The sequence below is a fragment of the Lichenostomus cassidix genome, chromosome Z (assembly GCF_008360975.1).
Source record: "Lichenostomus cassidix isolate B80296 chromosome Z, HeHo_3.0, whole genome shotgun sequence".
In the NCBI taxonomy this organism is placed as follows: Eukaryota; Metazoa; Chordata; class Aves; order Passeriformes; family Meliphagidae; genus Lichenostomus; species Lichenostomus cassidix.
In genome coordinates this window covers 66,170,064-66,190,849 of record NC_139511.1, presented here as the reverse complement: position 1 = coordinate 66,190,849, position 20,786 = coordinate 66,170,064, and the positions used below count along the sequence as shown (strand labels likewise).

The 20,786-nt window shown below is 56.0% G+C and overlaps 1 protein-coding gene across 5 annotated transcripts; it reads left to right on the top strand.

Annotated features, from left to right (window-relative positions):
* Nucleotides 1-3,975: 3,975 nt before the first annotated feature.
* Nucleotides 3,976-20,386, top strand: DNAJB5 (DnaJ heat shock protein family (Hsp40) member B5). Of its 5 annotated transcripts, none has more exons than XM_085041832.1 (4): nt 3,976-4,103; nt 11,130-11,374; nt 13,592-14,190; nt 18,344-20,386. In XM_085041832.1, exons 2-4 carry the CDS (start codon nt 11,164-11,166, stop codon nt 18,575-18,577), a joined length of 1,044 nt encoding a protein of 347 aa, XP_084897958.1. In that variant the 5' UTR covers nt 3,976-4,103; nt 11,130-11,163; the 3' UTR covers nt 18,578-20,386. The 5 variants fall into 5 exon arrangements, with proteins under 5 accessions (XP_084897958.1, XP_084897954.1, XP_084897957.1 ...); XM_085041828.1 differs by lacking the exon at nt 3,976-4,103 and adding an exon at nt 6,475-6,644; XM_085041831.1 differs by lacking the exon at nt 3,976-4,103 and adding an exon at nt 7,409-7,824.
* The last annotated feature ends 400 nt before the right edge of the window (nt 20,387-20,786 follow it).

The following is a 20,786-nucleotide window of genomic DNA, read 5'->3' as shown; positions in this document are numbered from 1 at the left end:
TCAGGGTGCTGGAAAAGGCGGGCGACATCTCTGAGGATGGGAACAGGCAAGAAGGAGAGACAGCACCGAATGCGTGGGTGCTGCTCTCACTGTGGAGAGCAGAGCACAAACCCTGCTGCTGCCAAGCCCAGTGTCCTCAGATGCATCTCTCCAGCTCACCCAGCCACAGACATTGGAGACTTCCCCATGTTGCACTGAGCAGGGTAGTCTGAGCGGGACAGGGAAGCAGCACAGCAAGGAACCAATGCCTCACTTCTGCCCCATCTGTTTGGCCATGGGGAGATCCAGATCCAGCTTACAGGAGGTGGAAGCAACCTGGGAAAGGTCTCCCTCACAGAGGCACGGCACGTGGGTAGCTGGTTGCAGAGCTAAGTGGCCTTCTCCTCTGCTCCAGCCTTCAGACACCAAGTAATGATGTTTTAATAGAAAAACAGCTGAGGCTGCAGTTTCCTACCTCCCCATCACCTCTGGAGGTGAGGCACAAAGCACCAGGAAGAGCTAAAACTCCAGGGGAACACACCATGCTGCTCACTCGTGCAGTCTGGGGATTTCTTGCACCAGAACCACCAACAGTGGCTCATCAGACCTTGTGGATTTCTCTTTTCAGGACTTTGCTCAACTACCTTTTGATCCCAGACAGGTTTCTCCTATCTTCCCTCCACACTTTACCTAAGGCCACTGTTTCTGCAGGTTAATGCCAAACTGCATCAGGATATGTGTTCATGTCCTGAAAGGTCACTGCCTCTTCTGACACAAGATGCCCCATTACAGGAACTAGAGCAACCCTTCCCTGTTCACCATCCTTCCCCCCACCTCACAGGATTTTATTATTCCCCATCATGCCTCCCTCAGTCATCTCTTCCCCCAGACGGAAGAGAGCCAGTTTATGTAATTGTTCCATCTATGGAAACGGCTTCATACCTTTAATTATTCCTGCCACCCCTCCCTGCACTTTCCCGGAGTCTTTAAAAGGGTTCGGATGTGCCAGCAAGGGAGACGGGCTGCGAAGGAGGTGTGGCTTTGGTTAAAACACCCTCTGCACCCCAGGAGGGGAGGCTGTGGTCTGCCCTGACCCCGCTCCCGCCCAGCAGGGCCACCACGGCCAGCCCCTGGCCCAGAGCCCTTGTTTGTCCCCGGGCAGGCTGCACACCAAGCAGTTCATTTGTGAGCACGGGGACGGCCAGCACCAGCTCCCCCACCCCGGGGCCTCCAATGCTCCCGGCAATGAAAAGCCAGAACAAAAAGCATTTGCAAGGCCAGGGCATGGGCACGGCGCGGGACACACAGCACGAGCCCCCCCGCCACAGGGACAGGGCCACCGAACAACACACAGCAAAATAGATGGGCAACAGTAAGTGCTGGTTTAGTACCACGATGACTCAGCCACTCCACGGGCAGTGCAGAGAGAGCTCCGACTCTCCCAGGTCAGAGGGGCTCCATGGACACTCCGTGGTGGGAAGTGAGCCCAGGAGACTGCTCACACCGTCCCCAGGGACTCTGGAGAGTCAAAGACTCCAGCCCAGGCAGGACAAGGAGACCAATGAGATGTGAACTCCAAAGCACCCTGTTCAAACATTCCATCAGTAAAGGGAAGCATACAGAGGTTACAAAAGGACAAACATCTTAACAGCCTCAGCCATTCACAGCAGTGCTCTGCTTCATCCACGAGCTGCAGCACCTGCACAACCAGATGCTTCCTCCCTCAGTCTACAGACAGGTGTTCAGGCAGGATGCTGTCCCCATGTTCCACACCAACTTGACAGCATCAAGAGATGGGTTTTCTTCTCAAGACAGGCAGGTTTCCCAGGACAAAATCCACGTCACTGGGTCCAGACAGCTCCTCCAACCAGGAGCCACCTCACTCACACTCTAACCCAGGCCAGGATGCTGGAAAGATCAAGGGGGAAACTCACATGGCAAAAGCCCAAACACAGCCCCACCTCAGAAGGGGATGCATGACAGGGCTTTGCAGAGGGACAGTGCTGGTAGCATGTGTGGCTCAGTTACCCAGTTTCCCTCCTAGCTGGCTACAGCTGCTGTGGATATGGGATGCACCGATGTCAGAGCAGAAGCTGTTTTAAACACAGACACTGAACCTCCTACTGGACCAGGGCTTTGGAGTCCAGTGACATTTCCACAATGAAAAAGCATAGCACAATGTCAGCCCTCACAGCCTCACACTGCTTAAGAGCCTCAGCTGCCCTCTGTTGCATAAGGACTCTGGCCCCATCATGTTGGGTGTTTGATCTGGCTAGGGCATTGTTCCTGGGGAGTGCACACTCACCCACCACCCCTGTTAGACACCTCAGAGTGCCCCACAGAATCACAGAACCAATCAGGTTGGAAAAAAGAACTTGGAGATCATTGAGTCCTATGATCAACCTATGATCGAATGCTACTCTGTCAAGCAGATTTTGGACCACCTGCCATGTCCAGTCTTTCCTTAAATGGCTCCAAGGACAGCTGACTCCATCACCTCCCTAAGCAGCATATGATCACCCTTTCTATGAAGAAATGTTTCCTAATGGCCTAAACAAAACCTGCTCTGGTGAAGCTTGAGGTTTTGTCCTTTTGTCCTGTCCTTGGTTGCCTGAGAAAAGAGAGAGACTCCCACCTGTTTATAACCTTGTGTCAGAGTTCCAGAGAGCGATAAGGCTCCCCTGAGCCTCCTTTTCCCAAAACATCCCCAGCTCCCTTAGCCAGTTTTCACAGGACTTGTGCTCCAGACTCTTCACCAGCTCCACTGCCCTTGTCTGGACTCACTCCAGCACTACAATGTCCTTTTTAAGCACCTCAGGGACTTGGGGTCCCTTCTTTCCTCCACCAGTGCCACATGGAGCAGAGCACACTTTAGTGCAGGCAGGGCTGTCAGGATGGGTACACTGCCCTGCACTCCCACAGCATGGCCCCGCTGGGACACACACTGTGCACAGAGCAGCAGGCAGCTCCACTGCCTTCCAGATGCCTTTTTTCCTCATAATTCCCCTCCTTGGTCCAGCCTTCCTGGTCCTGCCAAGTGCTTCCAGGTCCTTAAAGCTCCTTCAGCAGAGAAGGGCAATAGAGCTGGGGAAGGGTCTGGTGCCAAGTCTGATGAGGAGTGGCTGAGGGCACTGAGGGTGTGCAGCCTGGAGAAAAGGAGGATTAAGAGGAACCTTACCACTCTCTGCAATGACCTGACAAGAGAGTGCAGCCAGATGGGGGTGAGGCTCTTCTCCCAGGGAACAAGGGAAAGGACAAGAGGACAAAGCTTCAAGCTGCACCAAGAGAGCTTTAGCCTGGACATTAGGAAGCGTTTCTTCACAGAAAGGGTGACTGGGCATTGTAATGGGCTGCACAGGGAGGTGGTAGAGTCACCGTCCCTGGAGGTGTTTTTAAAAAAGTGTACCTGGCACTCAGTGCCGTGGTCTGGTTGAGCGGGTGGAGTTCGGTCATAGGTTGGACTTGAGCTCAGAGGTCCTTTCCAATCTCACTGACTCCGTGATTCTGGGATTCTGCACCACCGCAGCCCTACCCGCGCCTGGCCCTGGGGGGGCTGCCAGGCCCTGAGGGATGGGGCAGGCGCCCTGCCTAGCCCCCAGCCGCACACAGTGCGCTGGCTGTCCCCGGAGCCATGAGAACCACCCCCGGCCGCGGTACCGTGCCGGCCCGGGTCACATCCCCCGCTCCCCGGGTCACATCCCCCGCTCCCGAGCCCCCGGACTGCGGGCGGCGGGGGAGGGGACGCGCACAGGAACGGCTTCAGGCGCGGCTCCTCGGTGACGTCACGCCTTTCCAGAAGATTCCCCCCGGGGATCCCGCCGCTGAGAGCGAGCACCCGACCAATCAGAGGTCTCCGAAAGGGCGGTGCTGGCTTGAACTGTCCAATGGGAGGAGGGGGTTGGGAGGGGCGTGGGGGAGAGGCGGGCACGCGAGCGGCAGGGGCCCGCCTTCTCCCCGCCTCCTCGTTCAGGAGCAGCCAATCAGCGCGGCGCGACTCGGCGATGGACAACCCCCCGGGCCAACGGAGGCGTGGCACGCGCGGGCGGGACTCCCCTGACGTGGCGGCCGGGGGCGGGGGCGGGGGCGGCCCAGCGAGCGCGCGGCGCCCCGGGACAGCGGGAGCGGTGAGTGCCGGGGGGGCCCCGACCGCCCCCGGACCCCCACACCGACCCCCGCAGCCCGGCCCCGGCTGTGCCACCGCGGGGTGACACTGTGGCCGTGGGGGTCAGTCCCCCTGCCCCGTGGGGTGGCAGGGTGTCACTGTGGGACTACTGTGGGGTGACAAGTTGTTCCTGTGGGGCTGGGGGGAATCAGTGCCTTGGCCCCACGGCGCGGGGCGGTTCGCAGTGGGGGTGAGGGGGTCATGTCACCCCGTCCTGGGGGGTGGCAGGGTGTCACTGTGGGGCTGGGGCGTCACTCTGCGCCGGGGGGGGACAAGGTGTTGCCGTAGGGCTGGGAGGGGGTCAGTCTCCCTCAGCCCGGGGGTGACGCGGTGTTCCTGTGGGACCGGCGGGGGTCTTACCCAATGCCCCGGGCGGTGACAAAGTGTCCCTATGGGGTGGGGGAGGCCCGGGGGTAACAGAGTGTCGCTGTGGGGTCAGTCCCCCTGCCCGTGGGGTGGCAGGTGTTGCTGTGGGACTGGCGGGTCAGTTCTCTGCGTCGTGGGTTGACAAGTTGTTGGCATGAAGCTGAGGGGGCTGTCAGTCCCCCTGTCCCGTGGGGTGATACAATATCACTATGGGGCTGGGGAGGGTCAGTCACTCGACCTGAAGGGCTGACAGAGTGTCACTGTGAGGTTGAGGTGGACAGTACCTCTGTCCCAGGGGGTGACGGTGTCACTATGTGGCTGAGGTGGACAGTGTCTCGGCCCAAATGGGCGACATGTTGTCACTGTGGGGCTGGAGGCAGCTTGGCCCCTCTGCCCATGAGGTGATGGTATGTCCCTGAGGGGCTGGGAAGAAGCGCTTGCCCTGCTGCATCCAGGGGGTGACAGGCTGTCCTGATGTGGGGGCTTAAGCCTCTGCTTTGTGAAGTGGTGGGGTGTTCCTGGGAGCTGGCAGGATCGACCTGTGTGCCCCCAGGGGTGACAGGATTTTGCTGTGGGTTTGGGAGCTTAGGCCCCCTGTCTCTTCATGGGTGGGGAGCAGAGGCTAGCCATGGTATCCTGTCACCATGGAGTGAGATGGAGTCTCTATAGGGCTGAAGGTGGGGGAGGAAGGAGTTGGCATCTCTGTGGCGTGTCAGGGTTTCTTGCTGGGGCTGTGGGTCAGGGTTAACTGGGCTGCCCTAACTGGTGTCAGACCACACATCGCTGTGGGTCTGAGGGGAGCAGGAAGGAGTTAATCCCCCTGCCCTGTAACAGTGACAGTGCATCCAGTTGGGGCTGGGAGAGAGAGGTTAACATCTCCTGCCATGGGGCTGCAGTACAGCCCTGTGGGGCTGGAGAGGGTGGTGAGGTGAGGGTTAATCCCTCTCTCCTGTTTCACTTTGGAGGGAATAATGTGCCCTGTTTGAGCTATGTGGTGTAGCCAGGAAGGGGTCAACACCCCTCCACCACTGAACTGGAGGTACCTGTGTATCCCAGTGGCACTGAACTGGCTGGTGAGAAAGCTGGTAACCTCACACCCAGGTGACAGTAACAGGGTTAGAGAGACCAGCATGGAAAGGATTAACCCCTGTCCCCAGCAGAGGTGAAGTGTCTCCCAGGAGAGCTGACCAGGAGGAAAGGGTTAACCTGCTCTCCTCTTGGGGCAGACAGTGGCTCCCAGTGGGTCTGGGTCATGGCAAGGGGTCACCTCTGGACCCCTATGGATCTGTGTGCTGAGGCACAACACATGGGTGAACCCCTTCCCATGCGAGTGACAGCCCCTAAAAAGCATAGTGCCTCTGGGCTTGGGAGGGGACTGAACCCCATCCCCATGAAGTTCTTAGCCCCACTGTGGGGCTGGGCAGGGGGCATGGGGTGGCAATCTGTGCAGTGAGGGGGTTTAACCCCATCCCCGTCCCATTGTGAGCATTCCTGCTGAGTGTGGAAATGGGATACCCTACCCGGGGAGGCGGTGTGGGGAAGCTTGACCCCATCTCCACACAAGTGTGAGCAGCCGAGTGGGGCTTGAAAGAGGGGAACCTACCTGGGGAGATGCTGTGAGGGGATTGACCCCATCTCCACCCAGGAGCCAGCACCAGATAGGTCTGGAAATGGGGAACCCTGTCAGGGGTGATGGCAAGTGATACTTGACACCATCCCCACGCAAGAGGCAGCACTTCGTGGGTATGGAAATGGAGGACCCTCTCTGAGGACATTCTGAGCGGGGGTCCTGATCTGTGCCCACGCAGGAGGCGGCCGCCGGCAGGGCTGGCAGCGGGGGCTGTGCTGGCAGAGGCAGCAAGGGGAGGGTTAACCCCGTCCCCACGCAGGTGCCGGCACCCCAGTGGGGCTGTCGGTGGGGAGGGGGAGGCGGGCGGTGCGTGTGGGGGCTCGGGGAGGGGATGATTCATTGCGGGTAGTCATGACATTGCTGCCTGGTTGCCTGCGACTGCCATCCAGCACGGGCACGGGTGGCTCTGCTTGCCCCGGCGCGACAAGATCCCCACCAGCTCTCTGACTGAACCCGGGATAACGCTGCCATGCCGGCCATCCTGCTCTTCTGGAGCCGCGCCGAGAGGTATGCGCTGCCTCGGCACCTGTGCCTCGCCGAACCCAGCCGGCTCGGAGCCCGGCGGGACCCTAGCCTCTGGGAACGCAGCGGGATGGGGACTGTCACCCGCCCGGTATTTCACTTGCCGCGGGTAGGATGCAGGAGCTGCCTGGTGATATCCCCGCTACGGCTGCCCAGTTTCAGTGTAGAGTGTCCGGAGAGGATGCTCTCTGTGACTGCGAGTGACGGTGACAGACGGGGGAACGTGGTGGCTTTGGCTTTCTTTGGCGCGCCTGAAGGTGACTTCTCAGAAGTAGGTTTTGCGCCGTGAGCTTGGGGGACGCACCGTCCCCGTCCCACTGCCCTGCCGCCACGGGGAACCTCGGACACCAGGCGGGAGTGTAGCACGCAGACCCCTTCTGCCGGGGGACCGGTACCGGTGCCCGGTTTGGGGGATACAGGGACCCCCAGGCATCCGAACGGGAAAAGCTGGGGAGGTGCACATTGGTTAACGTGACTTTTTTCCATATCAACGCCGCCCTACTTTTCTCCCTACCCGATTCGCCTGGCGGGTTCTCAGCCCTGGGCGTCAGCAGAGTCGTTTCTGGGGACACCGGGGGGCTCCTGGCTGCGCTCCCTGCGTTCCTCAACGGGGGCTGCGTGGGGGACGTGACGGTACCGGGCGGTCGGGTGCCTTGTGGACGTGGGGAAGAGGAATGCCGGAGCTGATGGATTAAGCAGAAGTGTCTTAATCTGTCAGTTTAACGAGAAAGCGTCAAGAAACCAATTAAAAGGAAAATTACAGCACGGCGAGTGACTCCATTGAAGGGTCTCTCCGTGTGCGGCTGGGAAGCACACAAAGGACGGCAGCTCCCCGGCAGCACCGCATCGACCGGAGGAGCCCTTTCGGAGCCATCCTGGGAGCGAGGTCAGAGCCAACCACGGCTGCCAGGCTGGCGAGGAGCTGCCCTTTGGGTGTGCCGGAGGAGGTGGAGGGGGGGGCTCGCCAGCAGAGCATCCCTTGGCGGCGGCGGCATCCCCGGCACGAGCCGGCACCTTTTGCCCCACCACCCTCCTCCCGCCCTCCAGTGCCTCCCAGCCGGGCACACAGCACCTGCCGCCGCCTGCGGACAGCCGCGATGTTTAAAATAAAACTAGAGCCTTTAAAAATGACAGCTTGGACTATGAATGTGTTCGTAAAGTTTCGGTAAGTGGGTTTCCACCTCTCGACCTTGTGTCCTCATTAAACCATCAGCGCCTGTCTCTGGCATCCTGCGGTGACCTTGCACCCTGAGATGGAACAAAAAAAAACCTTGTGCCGTTGCCAGGGTGGGTTTGTTCCCTTAGATGACTGCCGAGCGGAGGGATTATGTCAAACGATCGCTATTCAGCTGGCGCGCTCGCCCAGCGGTTGCTCGGGCTGATGTCATGTGCGGGGCCGGAACAAAGATTTATTCTTTATTTAATTTTTTTTTCTTTTGGTGTGGTTGCAAGAGGAGGCTGGAGGCTGGGCTGGCTCGGCAGGGCAGGGGAATGCCTGTGGTTTTCTCCAAGGCAGGGTGGCCGTGGCTTATCTGGAGGCATGCGGTTTGCAAGGGCAATGCAGGAATGCCTTTGCCTGTCTGAAACCCCCCACCGCTCCCGAGGGGGTTAAATGGGAAGGCAGGAGAGGATGACTGAGCAGAAGGGGGAGAGGAGCGGTGGCAAGGCGCAGCTGATCCTAGAGAGGTGGGAGGGAAGGAGGGAGGCTCTGCAGGGACAGAGTCGTGTTTTATCTCCATTGTGCATGTGAACTGAGCCTCGGGAGTGTGCCTTAACCCACCGGGTCACCCGCCGGCACCTGGTCCTCTCTGGCACGGTAAACCGCGGCACCGGGATGCATTTCGGTACAGAAATTCCCCCCTCCCCATGCCCAGCCAAATGAAGGGGTCCTCGGTCAGGAGAATATCCTCACCAGGCATCCCCACTCCAGCCAAAGACCTCTCGGTGGGCAAGACCAGAGATCTTGTGGGTGGTGACAGCATTTTGCAGGACAGGATGTGCTTTGATGGGAAGCGCTGTGGGGCTTTGGCCAAGTGATGGGGTCCCAGTGGTGCTGTCAGGTTGGGCTCAGTGCGGTTGGAGCCAGATACTGTGGTCCCTGGGCAGTGACAATTGAAGGTTTGTCACCTCTGTGCTGCTGAAGCTAAGGCATGATGGGGCTGTCTTTAGCACTGCTTGGTTTGCTCTCGCTATGGGAGGGTTGGCAATGTCCAGACAGGGCCAAATCCTGGTCCCAGTACTTGTCTCAGGGAGCCTCTATCCTCCACTGGAGGCTGCTGTGGGGAAATGGGATGTTTGGGTGACCCTTGCTGAGGAGAACGGACAGGATAGCTCTTGTCTCTCCTGCCTGTTGCTCAACCCAAGGTCTTCTGCAGCCCTCCAGGCACTTAGGGAGGGTAAGTGGGGAGGTGGGTGTGGGCTGGGGACAGAACATCCCCCAGCACCTGCGTGGGCTGGGTGCTGCTGGCATCTCTGCATGCAGGAGCTGGTATAGAAATGTGCTGGCATCCAGGAGCTGCCACAGGAGACGCTGTCAGATGCTCTTCATGCCCCCAGGGACCTCCTCCCACCTCTTCTGTGCCCCCTGAGCTGCTGTACACTGTTTGCAGATGTCCCCATCTCCCCTCACTGTGTCCTTCAGAGGTTCCTTAGCCCCCCTCCCCATCTACAGCAAAGAACCTCCTCCATGGCTGGAGTAAAAAAGAGCAGAAGTTGGTGGTTCAGATGTAGGTGGCTAAATGTGGGGCCAATTTGCAAGCCCCTGTAGGTGGTCATTGCCCAAGGCATGGCCCAAGGCAAGTGTTAGATGCTTAGTGTCTGCTAGGGGCTCAGTGTAGCACCCAGGCATGGATCCTAGGGGAGTATAGCCACCCTGGATCAAGCTGCTGTGGTTGGGGGTCCCTCTGTGACCTCTGATGGAGGCTCATGTGTAGCACATGGAACAAGAACCATTCACTGTATGCAACATGAATTCTGCCTTTATTACAAAGCCAACGGTATATATAGTTTTTAGCGTGAGAAGTTGTCTTCTTCTTATTTTCTCAGTATTTTTACAATTCCTCAATACATCTTGTCAGGTTTGGCACCTAGTTTATTCTTCACGGGGGATAGCAGGAAGCCTGCTATCTGCTTCAGATCCTGCATTGATCGATACCCTTTGGCATCCTGTTTTTCTGTTTGTGGGATTTTGGGGGCCTCTTCCTCTTCAACTCCACATTCATGGATAGAGTAAGGATGGGGGGAACATCTGGTAGCTTGTATAATGGTGAAGAAAAGGGCCACGGCTCACACTCTGTGCCAAAATCCATCTGCTGGAGGGGCACAGTGGGTTGAGATGGCTCAGGTGTGTTTGGAGCAAGGATGGGGTGAAACCTGGACTATAGCTGGGAGCAGGATGTGAATTGTGGGAGTACAGGTTTGCTGGGGCAGCACCTGGGAGAGGCAGGGTCAGCACTGAGTGTGAGAGGGGCCAGGCCATACCCTGAGCTTCAGGGTGTTTGCTGTCAGATAACCAAAGGTTGAGGAGCAGTGGGAAACATGCATGGAGAAGCATGGGACTTGTTAGCTTTTGCCTGTAGGAGCAGCCCTGCCATCTCCCCTGGCTACTCCCTGGGTGGCTGCAACTCCCGTGGTGACTGGGGGATGAATTACGGCCACTGGGTTTTCCATGCCTTAGTATAGGCATGGGCACGGCCTCAGCCCCCGCGCGATGGAGCGAGTGAGCCCTGAGTTCCTGGCTTACTGCTAGATCCAGTTGGAGGCTCTCAGGGAGTGCAAGTCAGGCTAGAAAGTGTTGGGTTTTTTAAAACAAAAAAAGAAAAAAGCCCTCCCACCATCACAAGATGTTTCTGTCTAACGGCTCCGTTCTCTCTCCGCTAAATACAAATTATGCCTCTGACAGCCGGAGGCGCTTATCTCCAGCTGAATGCCAATTGCTTTCAGGAACAAAATGTTTGAAGTTCCTTTAAGGTGAAGGCACAGCGTGGTCCCTGCCACTGCTTTCAGCCTCCAAAACCTGCTGTCATCACCCCGACTTGGGTCTCAGGTCCCCAGCTGGGAGAGAACCAGGCGAGGGGGTGGACACAGGCCAGCAGCTACATTTGGACGTAGCTCAACCCTCCTGACTCAGCCAGGGGGGGACGGACAGGGACGTGGTCCTGGCCTGACGTTAGCAGTGGCGTGGCCCCTATAATAGCACCGTGCCCCGACTTGGGCACTCTCTCCTTGTCATCCTCAGAGATGAGTCTGTCCATCCCTGCCGTGGGGCTCATCTGGGTAAAACCAGAGCTGGGATACATTCTTGCACCGGGGCTCTGACCTCTGGTGGGAAGCGTGGACTTGAGCCGGCTCTGGTGCTGCTGGCCTGTGGGACACAGGGAGCATCGGCTCCGTGATAAGTGTGTGCCGGTCCTGTCCCCGGCTGCTCCAGTGTGATATTCACCTTACGAAGAGCTGTCTCTCTCCTTTCAGGAATAAGTACTCGGCTCCCGGCAGTGTCGCCGTCATGGGGAAGGACTATTACAAGATTTTGGGCATCCAGAGTGGCGCCAACGAAGATGAAATCAAGAAAGCCTATCGGAAAATGGCCCTGAAATATCACCCTGATAAGAATAAAGACCCCAACGCTGAGGAGAAGTTCAAGGAGATTGCAGAGGCTTACGACGTCCTGAGTGACCCCAAGAAACGAGCCGTGTATGACCAGTATGGGGAGGAAGGTAAGGGGATAAGCACTACCCACTTGGAGGCAGGGATGTGGGGTCCAAATCAGTTTTACAGGTGAGGGAAGGTTTTCACAGAGAGATGTTTCAGTGTTTCGTGCTTGCTGCTGAAATGAGACTAGTTGCCGAAGAACCAGGGAGAGTGAAGGCTCCACAGGTGTCAGAAATCACCCCTCATTCTGTTCCTCCCCAGGCTGCTTCACTTTTCCAGTTTGTCACCTTGCTTCCTGGGGTGGCTGGGCTCTCCCAGCACTCTACCCCAAAACCCCAGGCACCAGCTGAGAAATGGATGTGGAAGGAGTTCACCTCCTGGGTCGTACCTGGGGTGATTTGTTAGCAGCTCTTTAAATGACCTAAATAACAGAGCAGAGACGTACTGCTTGTGCCCACATTCCCCCTGCACTTGGGCACTGGTCCCATTGTCCTTCCCGGTACAGGCTGACCTACAGGATTCAAAGCTTTTCCCAATTTAAGTAATAGGCCCTTGTTTTGAAACCAAGCGGCTGCTGTTGTCTGGTGGTTGGCATGGAGGAGGAGGAGGAGGAGGAGAGCCGATCCAACGCAGGCGGCCTTATTAGTCGAAGATGGAAGAGTGCAACCCCATTCGAGGAGAGTGCTGAATAGCATCTGCATTAATCAGCCCGGGACTTGGGTGCTTAAAAGAGCAGGAGGTCTGGCAGGAACAGGCTGCTGGGTGGAAGAGGCAGCTCCTCTCGCAGGCAGGTGCATCCCTGCACAAGCTACCGGCAGGATTAAGCAGCAGTGGGTTAATTGTTGACCCGTTAGTTATGTCAGGGCTATGATGGATGCACTAGGCACAGTGATTTGCTGCCCTGTAAAATTAGAAGAGACTGTCTCAAGTGGGAAACCAGCTTTTCCCGGGAGGCCTCAATGAAATTGGACCCCGCTCAGGCTGGCGTCATGGGATTAAAGGTGAAACCTCCTGGCTGTACATTCTATTAGGGATGGGGCTTGCTGGGGATTTGGCAAAATCCCTGTCGCCTGCAGGCATCTAAAATAAGAGTGAATTAAATAAGATGGTAGGAGTGTCTCCCTCACAGCCCCATCACGTTAAAGACCATATTCCCTTGTGCCCCATCAGTGTTGAATCTCTCATGGGCCATGACCCCCCCCAAACCTTTTGTTTCCCATTTTTTTGGGGATCAGCAATTTGAGGAGCTTCTGGGTGCCACATAATACGTGGGCGAAGTGAAGGCCCCTCCAACCCACCCAGAACACTGTCTTCATCACTCAGAAGAGACCCCCAAATTTGTCCTGCCATGAAAGGGGGCTGGAGGGCTGCAACAACAGACAACCTGTCAGAAATAGTCCTTCACTGTCACTGGTGTGCCCTGAAAATAGTCCCTGAGCTAGGCTTGGCTTAACCCTTCCCACCCCTCCTGGTCAAAAATAGCCTTGCAGAGCATGTATGACCTCTTTGGGGGGCACTTGTCATCTGCCTTGACTCCCTGGGACTTGGGAAGAGTTGCAGTGATGTAAGACTCTGCCTGGGACCTGGCAGGGGAGTTTCCCATGGGAAGGGTTGCCAGAAGACCCCAACCTGGAACTTACTTGGAATTTTTTAGAGCCAGTATGCAGGGAGCTGCGTGCTGACCTGGACGTCTGCTCACCTCCACCTGCCCATTGAGTCACTGACATGGGAGAAGATCTCTAAGATCATTTAATGAAGCACTGCCATGTTCACCACTAACCCATGTCCCTAAGCACCCCATCCACACACCTTTTGAACACTTCCAGGGATTCCAGTGACTCTGTCACTTCCCTGGGCAGCCTGTTCCAATGCCTGGCTACCTTTTCTGTGAAGTTTTTCCTAATATCCAGTCTCAGAGACAAGGCTATTGGGGTAGGAAGGAGCCTGCTCATGAGGAAAAATGAAGATGGGCTGATAAGGATATAAGTTAAAATTTTGTGAATTGAGTGGAGAGAACCAAAGACATCCTTCAGTAGGGATAGAGGGGACAAAACCTGAATGGATTTTGAGCTTGCAGGGTTTAGGGGTAGGACTGTGTGTCATGGGTGGAGATGATGCCTTCACAGGTGGTTGGGCTGAAGGGGGAGACCTGCACACCCAGGAGAGGGTGGAATAACTGCCTGGAGGTGGCAGAGGCCATTCTCCCACCTGGGCAGTGCAGTCCCAGCACACCATTCCCCCACAGGGAGCATTCATATCTTTTCTTCCCCCTTGTCTTTCAGGCCTCAAAACTGGAGGTGGCTCTTCAGGTGGCTCAGGGAACACTTTCCACTACACCTTCCACGGAGACCCTCACGCCACCTTTGCATCCTTCTTTGGAGGCTCCAACCCTTTCGACATCTTCTTTGCTAGCAGCCGCTCCCGGATGTTCAATGGCTTTGACCAGGAAGACATGGATATGGATGACGATGACGACCCTTTCAGTGCCTTCGGCAGGTTTGGCTTCAACGGCATCAATGGGGTTCACCGGCGGCACCAGGAGTCCCTGCACACGCGGAGGAAGGTCCAAGACCCACCTGTCATCCATGAGCTCAAGGTGTCGCTGGAAGAGATCTACCATGGATCCACCAAGAGGATGAAGATCACACGCAGAAGGCTCAACGCCGATGGCCGGACCATGCGGACTGAGGACAAGATCCTAAACATTGTCATCAAACGGGGTTGGAAGGAGGGAACCAAAATCACATTCCCCAAAGAAGGGGATGCCACTCCAGACAACATCCCTGCTGACATCGTCTTCATCCTCAAGGACAAGCCTCACTCGCACTTCAAGAGGGATGGGACGAACGTGATCTACACAGCAAACATCAGTCTTAAAGAGGTGGGTATGGGTGGTAAATCCCATGGCATGGGAGGTGACACTAGTGCATGGCATTTGGGGCTAAGATGGCAATTAGTCCTTCTGCTCTTGTTAGGAAGGGCCAGGTAGGTCACAAGAAAGGAGCTTCAGAGACCAGCTCATTCTTGGTTTTGGAGGTGCTTGACTTCCATGCTAGGTGTGGGATATGGATGCTGCTGTCCCTGCTGAACACATCTTACTTCTTGAGCCAATACAGATGGTATTTATCCATTTTCTCCCTTTTCCATATGTCTTGTTTTTCTACTTTAGCATAGGGTGTTCATGTGGAACAGAGCCCACATCCTCTGTAGGAACAAGGGAAAACCCAGGTTGGCTGGCATCAGTCTGATTCCTGTTTTTCTTGTAGCTGAGCCACCTGTGGCTTAGTTACTGCCCAGGGTTGCACCAGGTGCCTCTCCCCATGGGTACAGACCAGGATCACATGGAGGAAAGTGATCCCTCGCCTTCCCTGAGCACTGCTTCAGCTGTTTTCCTTTATTCTGGCTTTCCTAAGTAAAGAACCAAACAAATTAAATACCCAGGCAATGAGTAAAACTCAGCACTTCCAGGCTGCCAGTCCTGGAGGTCACAGCGGGGCTGGATGCATCAGATCATCCAGCAATCTGCGCAAAAGTGGGAGAGGAAAGGGGAGATTACCTCAGTACAAGATGTGCTGTTCGCCACTGCTGCTGTATAACTACCTTTTAATAAATCCCAGCTGGCAGCTGCATTTAACGTTGACATTTTTGGCAGCTGCCATTTGCTGTTCCTTTCAGACGATAGACGCTGTCTGTCTTCTTAATGAGCTGATTTTTTTTTCCTTCCTGAAGGCAGATTTATGTTCTCGAATGCATTTAATAGAAATAAGCTCAATGGGCCAGACCTAAGGTAGGGAAACGTGATCTTGTGAAGTGTGCCAGCAAGTCAGGAGAGCTCTGTGATGGCTCTGCATCCCAGCTCAGGCTGTGACCGAGTGTACTGGGGGCAAAAAACACGTGGGCCAAGCAGAGCTGGGCACTCCTGAAGCAAACTCAGCTCCACTTAACCTGCAGACTCAGGAGTAGAGTTTGCCTCACAGTGCAAAGTGCAGAGGTTTATTCCTGCAGTAGCTGGTTCTCCTGGCTGATCCAGAAATACTCCAGAGAGACTGCCTTATTTATGGAGCTGTGCATGCCATATCTCAGATACTTCCTTCTGTTCATTCCTCTTCTCTGTAAAATTAACCCTGAGCTGGCCATGCCGATGCCCAGACCATGTTAGCCCAAGTTTGTGCACTGCTGAAGCTGGAGGAACTCTTGCCTGGAGTTGACCTTTGAGCAGCAACCAGAGAAACCTGCTCCAGCTCCATGTGCTGTTGCACCAGAAGTGCTGGACACCTGTGTTCTCCATGACGAAGGCCTGCATGCTGGCAGTGGGTTTGCACAATGCAGTCACAAAGCGGAAAATTGCTGGTTCAGGCAAATTCCTCATCTCTTTCAGCTGGAATTTCTGGTTTCTGACCTCCCCCACCACAAAACAAACATGCTGGGCATCCTCATGGAGCTGCTGGTCTTGCTGTCATCCCCAGCCTGCTGCTTGCCAGGGCAGTGTGATATTCTGCTGCATTTGTTTTCCAGGAAAAGAAGTTCCTTAAGTGCTCTGGAACATGAACAGGTGCTGGGAGCTCTCCAGTTCTGTATGCTACCACATCAATATGTGACAGAGCACAACTTCTCCACTGCCTCAGCCTCTGGCTGTAGGCTTGGGTGCTCTCCTTGCACCTTCCTCCTTGCAAGGCTGCCTTTTCTAGCCTGAGTTTTAGTCTCTGCCACTGCCATGAGAGAACATAGTGCCCTCAGGAAAGCTGGCAGGTGATGGGTGCTTTGCCCCACTCTCAGCTGTGCTGGAGGCCCCTCCCAGCCCTCAAGTTTGATGCCTGGCCAGGGCAGTGCCGGCTTTTTGCCACCTGTCTGCTGCAGAATCACAGATGTAGGAGTGCTTCTCCAGGGACTCGTTGTCTTCCTTCCTAAAATCAGAGGCGTGTGCCACAGCGGGGAGCCGCGGGAGGAAGGGAGGGAGGAGACACACAGCTCCACCAGCAGTTGCCTCTGCCAGGAGGCAGTGCTGCCGGCAGGGCGTTGTTCCCGCCCGGCTGCTGCCTAATGCCTGCCCTCGGCACATCCCGCTTTGCATCCTTTCCCTGGCGTCACCTTCCTCGAAGCATCATTCCCCTCAGCTCATTCCGGCCGGGACATGGCCGATGGCGACGTCCTCCCCGGTGGCTTCGCTGCAAGCGGAGGAGGACCCAACACTGACCTAGATAAAGCTCTGCTCGCACAGCATGGTGCTCAAACCCAGGGTGATTTCATCCCTAGGGATAAACCAAGCCTCTTTCTAGGATGCGGGGTAGCTCCCGTGGTTACTGGTGTTACTTCAGTAACCGTTTTCCCAAATGCCAGCAAAGTTGAGCAAGAAGCATGAAAAACAGGGACATACGGCAGAAGAACGATCGCCTCAGATTCTTGCGTCTTGGCTCAGGGAAGGAAACATTAAGATCCTGTCTGCCTTCGCTGTTACCGCCCGCTTCTGCTCACATCTCTGTCTGCTTTCCCCGTCCCCGTGTTCCCACGGGAAGTTCTTGTTCTTTCCAGTTTGTGGCTGGAGGTGTCCTTTCCTTGGCACTCATGGGCACGTGCAGCCATGGCACGCAGCACTGGGTGCCAGTGAGCAGGAGGGCTTTGGCATCCTTGCCTGAGTGCATGACAGAAACTCGTTGATGTGGGGAGATTTTCCTTTGTTTTCCCCCACAACCTGCTGGAGGTCATCCAAGCACCTGCTGCTCACACAGAGCTGGTGATGGCATCCTTCTGCAGACTGAAGACTTCATCCCTGGGGGACACCCTTTCCAGGAAGAGGCCTGTGCAGATGAGCCATGCAAGGAGACAGGACCCTCTCCCCTGTTCTCCAGTCACCAGCCCCCCAACCAGCTCTGGCACTGCGAACCCTCTGGTTCAAAGCCTTGGTTCAGCTGCAGAAGCCCCATCCATTATCTCGGAGCCAGTGGCCAACATGAGATGTTTCTCTTGGTGCCCGTTGCTGCTCTGCTTCTGGAGGCTTTTCCCTGGGAAGGGAATGCAGAACATTGCCCATCTACCCCAGAAACAGCAATTGCGTCTTCCTCCACTCCCCAGAACACAGGGTGTTTTGGGAGGGCTGGGACCCTCAGGACCCGGTTCAGAGGGACAAACCTGTGCAGCCTCCACATGAAAGCTTAAAGCTGTAGCTCAGCAACCCCCCACCCCCTTCCAGAAGCATCGTTCTGCAGTCCTCTCGCTCAGCCCTTGCTGAAAGCCTGGAGACGATCCTGCCCACATGTACGACAAAGCTGTCTGAGTTATTTAAGGACACAAGGATTTTCTTGCTGCATTCCCATGTCACATGGCTTGCCAATGCAGGCTGGTGTGTGGCTGCTGCCGGGGGCTGGGGTCCAGCAGGGTGGCACCCCCAGCACCAGCTCTGGGCTGTGCAGTGGGATGGGTATGGGAACCAGCCCCTCCAGCCCTCCAGCTCCTAGGGAAGCTCAGTGCCACAGCCACACCATTGTCCCATGCCAGCAAAGCTTTGTGGGGGCTGCTGGTGACAGGGGTGGGACATGGGACGTAGGCTGTGCTATAGATAACCCCAGCACCGGGCAGAGCTGCCGTGCTCCGCAGGGTGACAGCTGATGGGCTGTGGCGGCATCCCATGATCTCAGCTGGATTTTCGGCTGGCCGAGGCTGGGCGATGAGGCTGGAAAGGGGCTAAATTTAGCCTGTGCTGTTGCTGTGGGTGGCTGAGCGCTTGCTGGTGGTGCCTCCTGGGCAGCGCAGGAGGTGGGGAGGGGCATCCTTCCCACCATGAGACCTGGAGCACCCCTCTGCTGGGCACCCCTCTCCTGCACAGCTCCTGCAGCCCAGTTAGTGGTGGTTGGACCAGGCTGGCACGAGCAGAGAGCTGTGCTTGGACTGGTGAGCATCACCCAATGCTCTTGGGCATCATCCAAAGGAAGCTGGGCCGTTCAACCCAGGGAGCTTCCGGTGGAGGGACAGGGTGTGTCTATCGGGATGCTTCGGAGTGTCAGCCTCATCTGATGGCCTGTCTCCTCTTCCTCCCTCAGGCCTTGTGCGGCTGCACCGTGAACATTCCCACCATCGATGGACGGGTGATCCCACTGCCCTGCAACGACATCATCAAGCCAGGGACAGTGAAGAGACTACGTGGGGAGGGGCTGCCCTTCCCCAAGGCCCCCAGCCAGCGAGGAGACTTGATTGTGGAGTTCAAAATCCGCTTCCCGGACAGAATAGCTCCCCAGACGAGACAGATCCTCAAGCAGCACCTCCCATGCTCCTAGAGCCCAGGGACTCTCCTCCAAAGCAGCAATACTCCAAACGCATGTGCCACAGCACCTGGCCCTCGCAGAGCCAAGGTGTCACAGCACTTTGAAATGCAAAAAAAAAACCAACCCTTCACACTACTTATCTCCCCCAAAAAACCCACCCGACCCACCCCCTATCCATCCTTCTTGGCTGGTTTTTTACTCCAGCAGTGGGGAGACTCCTGTCCACCGCACCTCTCCCAGCTGCCAAACTTTCTTTCTCCCTAGAGGTCCATCTTTTCTGCCTCACACGAGCGAGAGCCATGGGCCCTTTAACCGGGGAGGTGTGTCGTGTTGTGGGTTTTTTATGTCACCTGCTTTTCAGGCCACTCTTCCCACAAGAAGCTGGACTTGTCGGGGTCCGGCGCAGTGTAAATAGGACTCCGCAGGATCTGGCATCCCCGCTGCTGGTTTTTCTGTTCCCCTCTTTGATACTTGCTGCTGTTTGGGGTCCCGGCTGTACCGCGGTGCCAATCACTCCTGCCTGCGGTGGCCCCCCCAGTAGCCGGACAATTTCTCACCGGGAGCCACGGTACCGAGTCCAACCGTGGTCCACTCTCCTGTGCCAAGCCTACACCGAGCCTCGGCTGTGCCAAACAACGGAGCACGTGGGGATGGTCCATCCAGCCTCCTGCCCCTGCCCGGGGATGTCCCCAGTGCCCGTGGGCAGCACTTGCCTGCACCTGCTGCCCACAGGGCCCAGCCAGCAGGAGGAGGGGGGAAAGCCCAGGGTGGAGCTTTCTTTTTTCAGATGTGTTGAGTTTGCATTGCTGCTTTTATTTTTTGAATACATATATATAGAGCTCATTAGATAAACTTCGTAAGGGTTTTTCTCTGCCTGTATTGGGGATACTGGCCTGACGCACCCAGGCTTTTTTTGAAAGGGGGATGATTCAGCCACACGAACAACAAACCCCCGGAGTGGGGTTGTGTGTGCGTGTAGCACTAATCTGGGTGCAAAAGCAGAGCCAAGCGTGAGCAGAGCTGTGGGTTTCACTAGTGTTTCAGGTCAAATTAGGGATTCTAATAAGAGAGGCGTGTGTATATATTTTTCTACAGGGACAATTCATTCAGGAGGTGTTTCTGGACATCAGGGCAGAGCTGGGAGGTGCATGAGGCAGTGTGTTTGGTGACTCCATTTTCAAATACTGTATTTTTTTAAAACCTTTGGATTTCCATCAGGAGAATTTTTATATTTCTTACCTTTCTCGGCCCACTCTGCCTCATGCCAGTTTTATTTCCCAGGAAAGGGCTGCTATGGAGCAGGAGGCGCGTTCGACCTGGCTTTGTACAGCTCTTTTACCACAGCACTGCCGAGAAAACCCCTGCCAAAATATTTCCCCCTGCCCTGGGAATCCTTTTTCTTTTTTTTCGTTCTTAAAAAAAAAAAAGAAAAGAATTCACTGACTTGAAGCAGGGGGTCCCTTGGGGTGGGGAGCTGTGCTTGGGGTGTCCATGGGGCTGGGGTACAGCTGAACAGTGTTACCCTACGGGGCAAGGAGACCCTCTAGGCACTGCTGAATCAATCACCCGCTTTGGCCAGCAAGGGGAGGCCACTGTTCCCTCCACTGGTCCCTGTGGATTTCGACGTGGAGCAATGTGGTGGACGCCGTGAGTGAGAAGACAGGCCAGCGCGCAGATGCAAGCTGATTTGTTTTTCTCGGTTTCAACGAGACCTGAATGTTTTATAGTGGGGTTTTTTGTAATTTTTTTTCTTTTTCTTTCTTTTTTTTTTTTTTTTGTAATGTCAGTATTGAGAGAAATAAAGAAGTATTTTGAAAAATACACTTCCTTGGGGTGTCTTGTGACGGGAGGTGGCAGGCTGGGCTCCAGCAGACAGTGGGAAGGCGGCTCTGTGCCAGGGTCACTGCCAGCCTGTCCAGGTGCCCTTGAGGCTGGCAGGGAGAGGAAGAAATGCATTTGTTCTGGTACTTGGTGCACAAGTACCTCAGGGCCTGATAACGAGGGGATGGGAATTAATACTTGACTTGCTTGGTCATGAGTGGCTGCTTCCCTCACACATGGCCTTGGCTGTGCTGACCACATTGCTGAGGACTGGGAACAGAGAGTGCTGGTGAGGGCTCTGTCCCCTCAGGGCTCTGGGATATGGGCAGTGGGATGGTCAGTGAAGGTCTGCAGGGGGAGGCTGGAGAGAGCAGTGCCCACCTCTTCTCAGAAGGGCCCT

Excerpts from the sequence above, each read along its gene's own strand:
- DNAJB5 (XM_085041831.1), top strand. The coding sequence starts at position 7,757 with ATGTTTAAAATAAAACTAGAGCCTTTAAAAATGACAGCTTGGACTATG. Across the intron at positions 11,375-13,591 it reads TGACCAGTATGGGGAGGAAG|GCCTCAAAACTGGAGGTGGC; the intron begins GTAAGGGGATAA and ends CTTGTCTTTCAG. Across the intron at positions 14,191-18,343 it reads CAAACATCAGTCTTAAAGAG|GCCTTGTGCGGCTGCACCGT; the intron begins GTGGGTATGGGT and ends TTCCTCCCTCAG.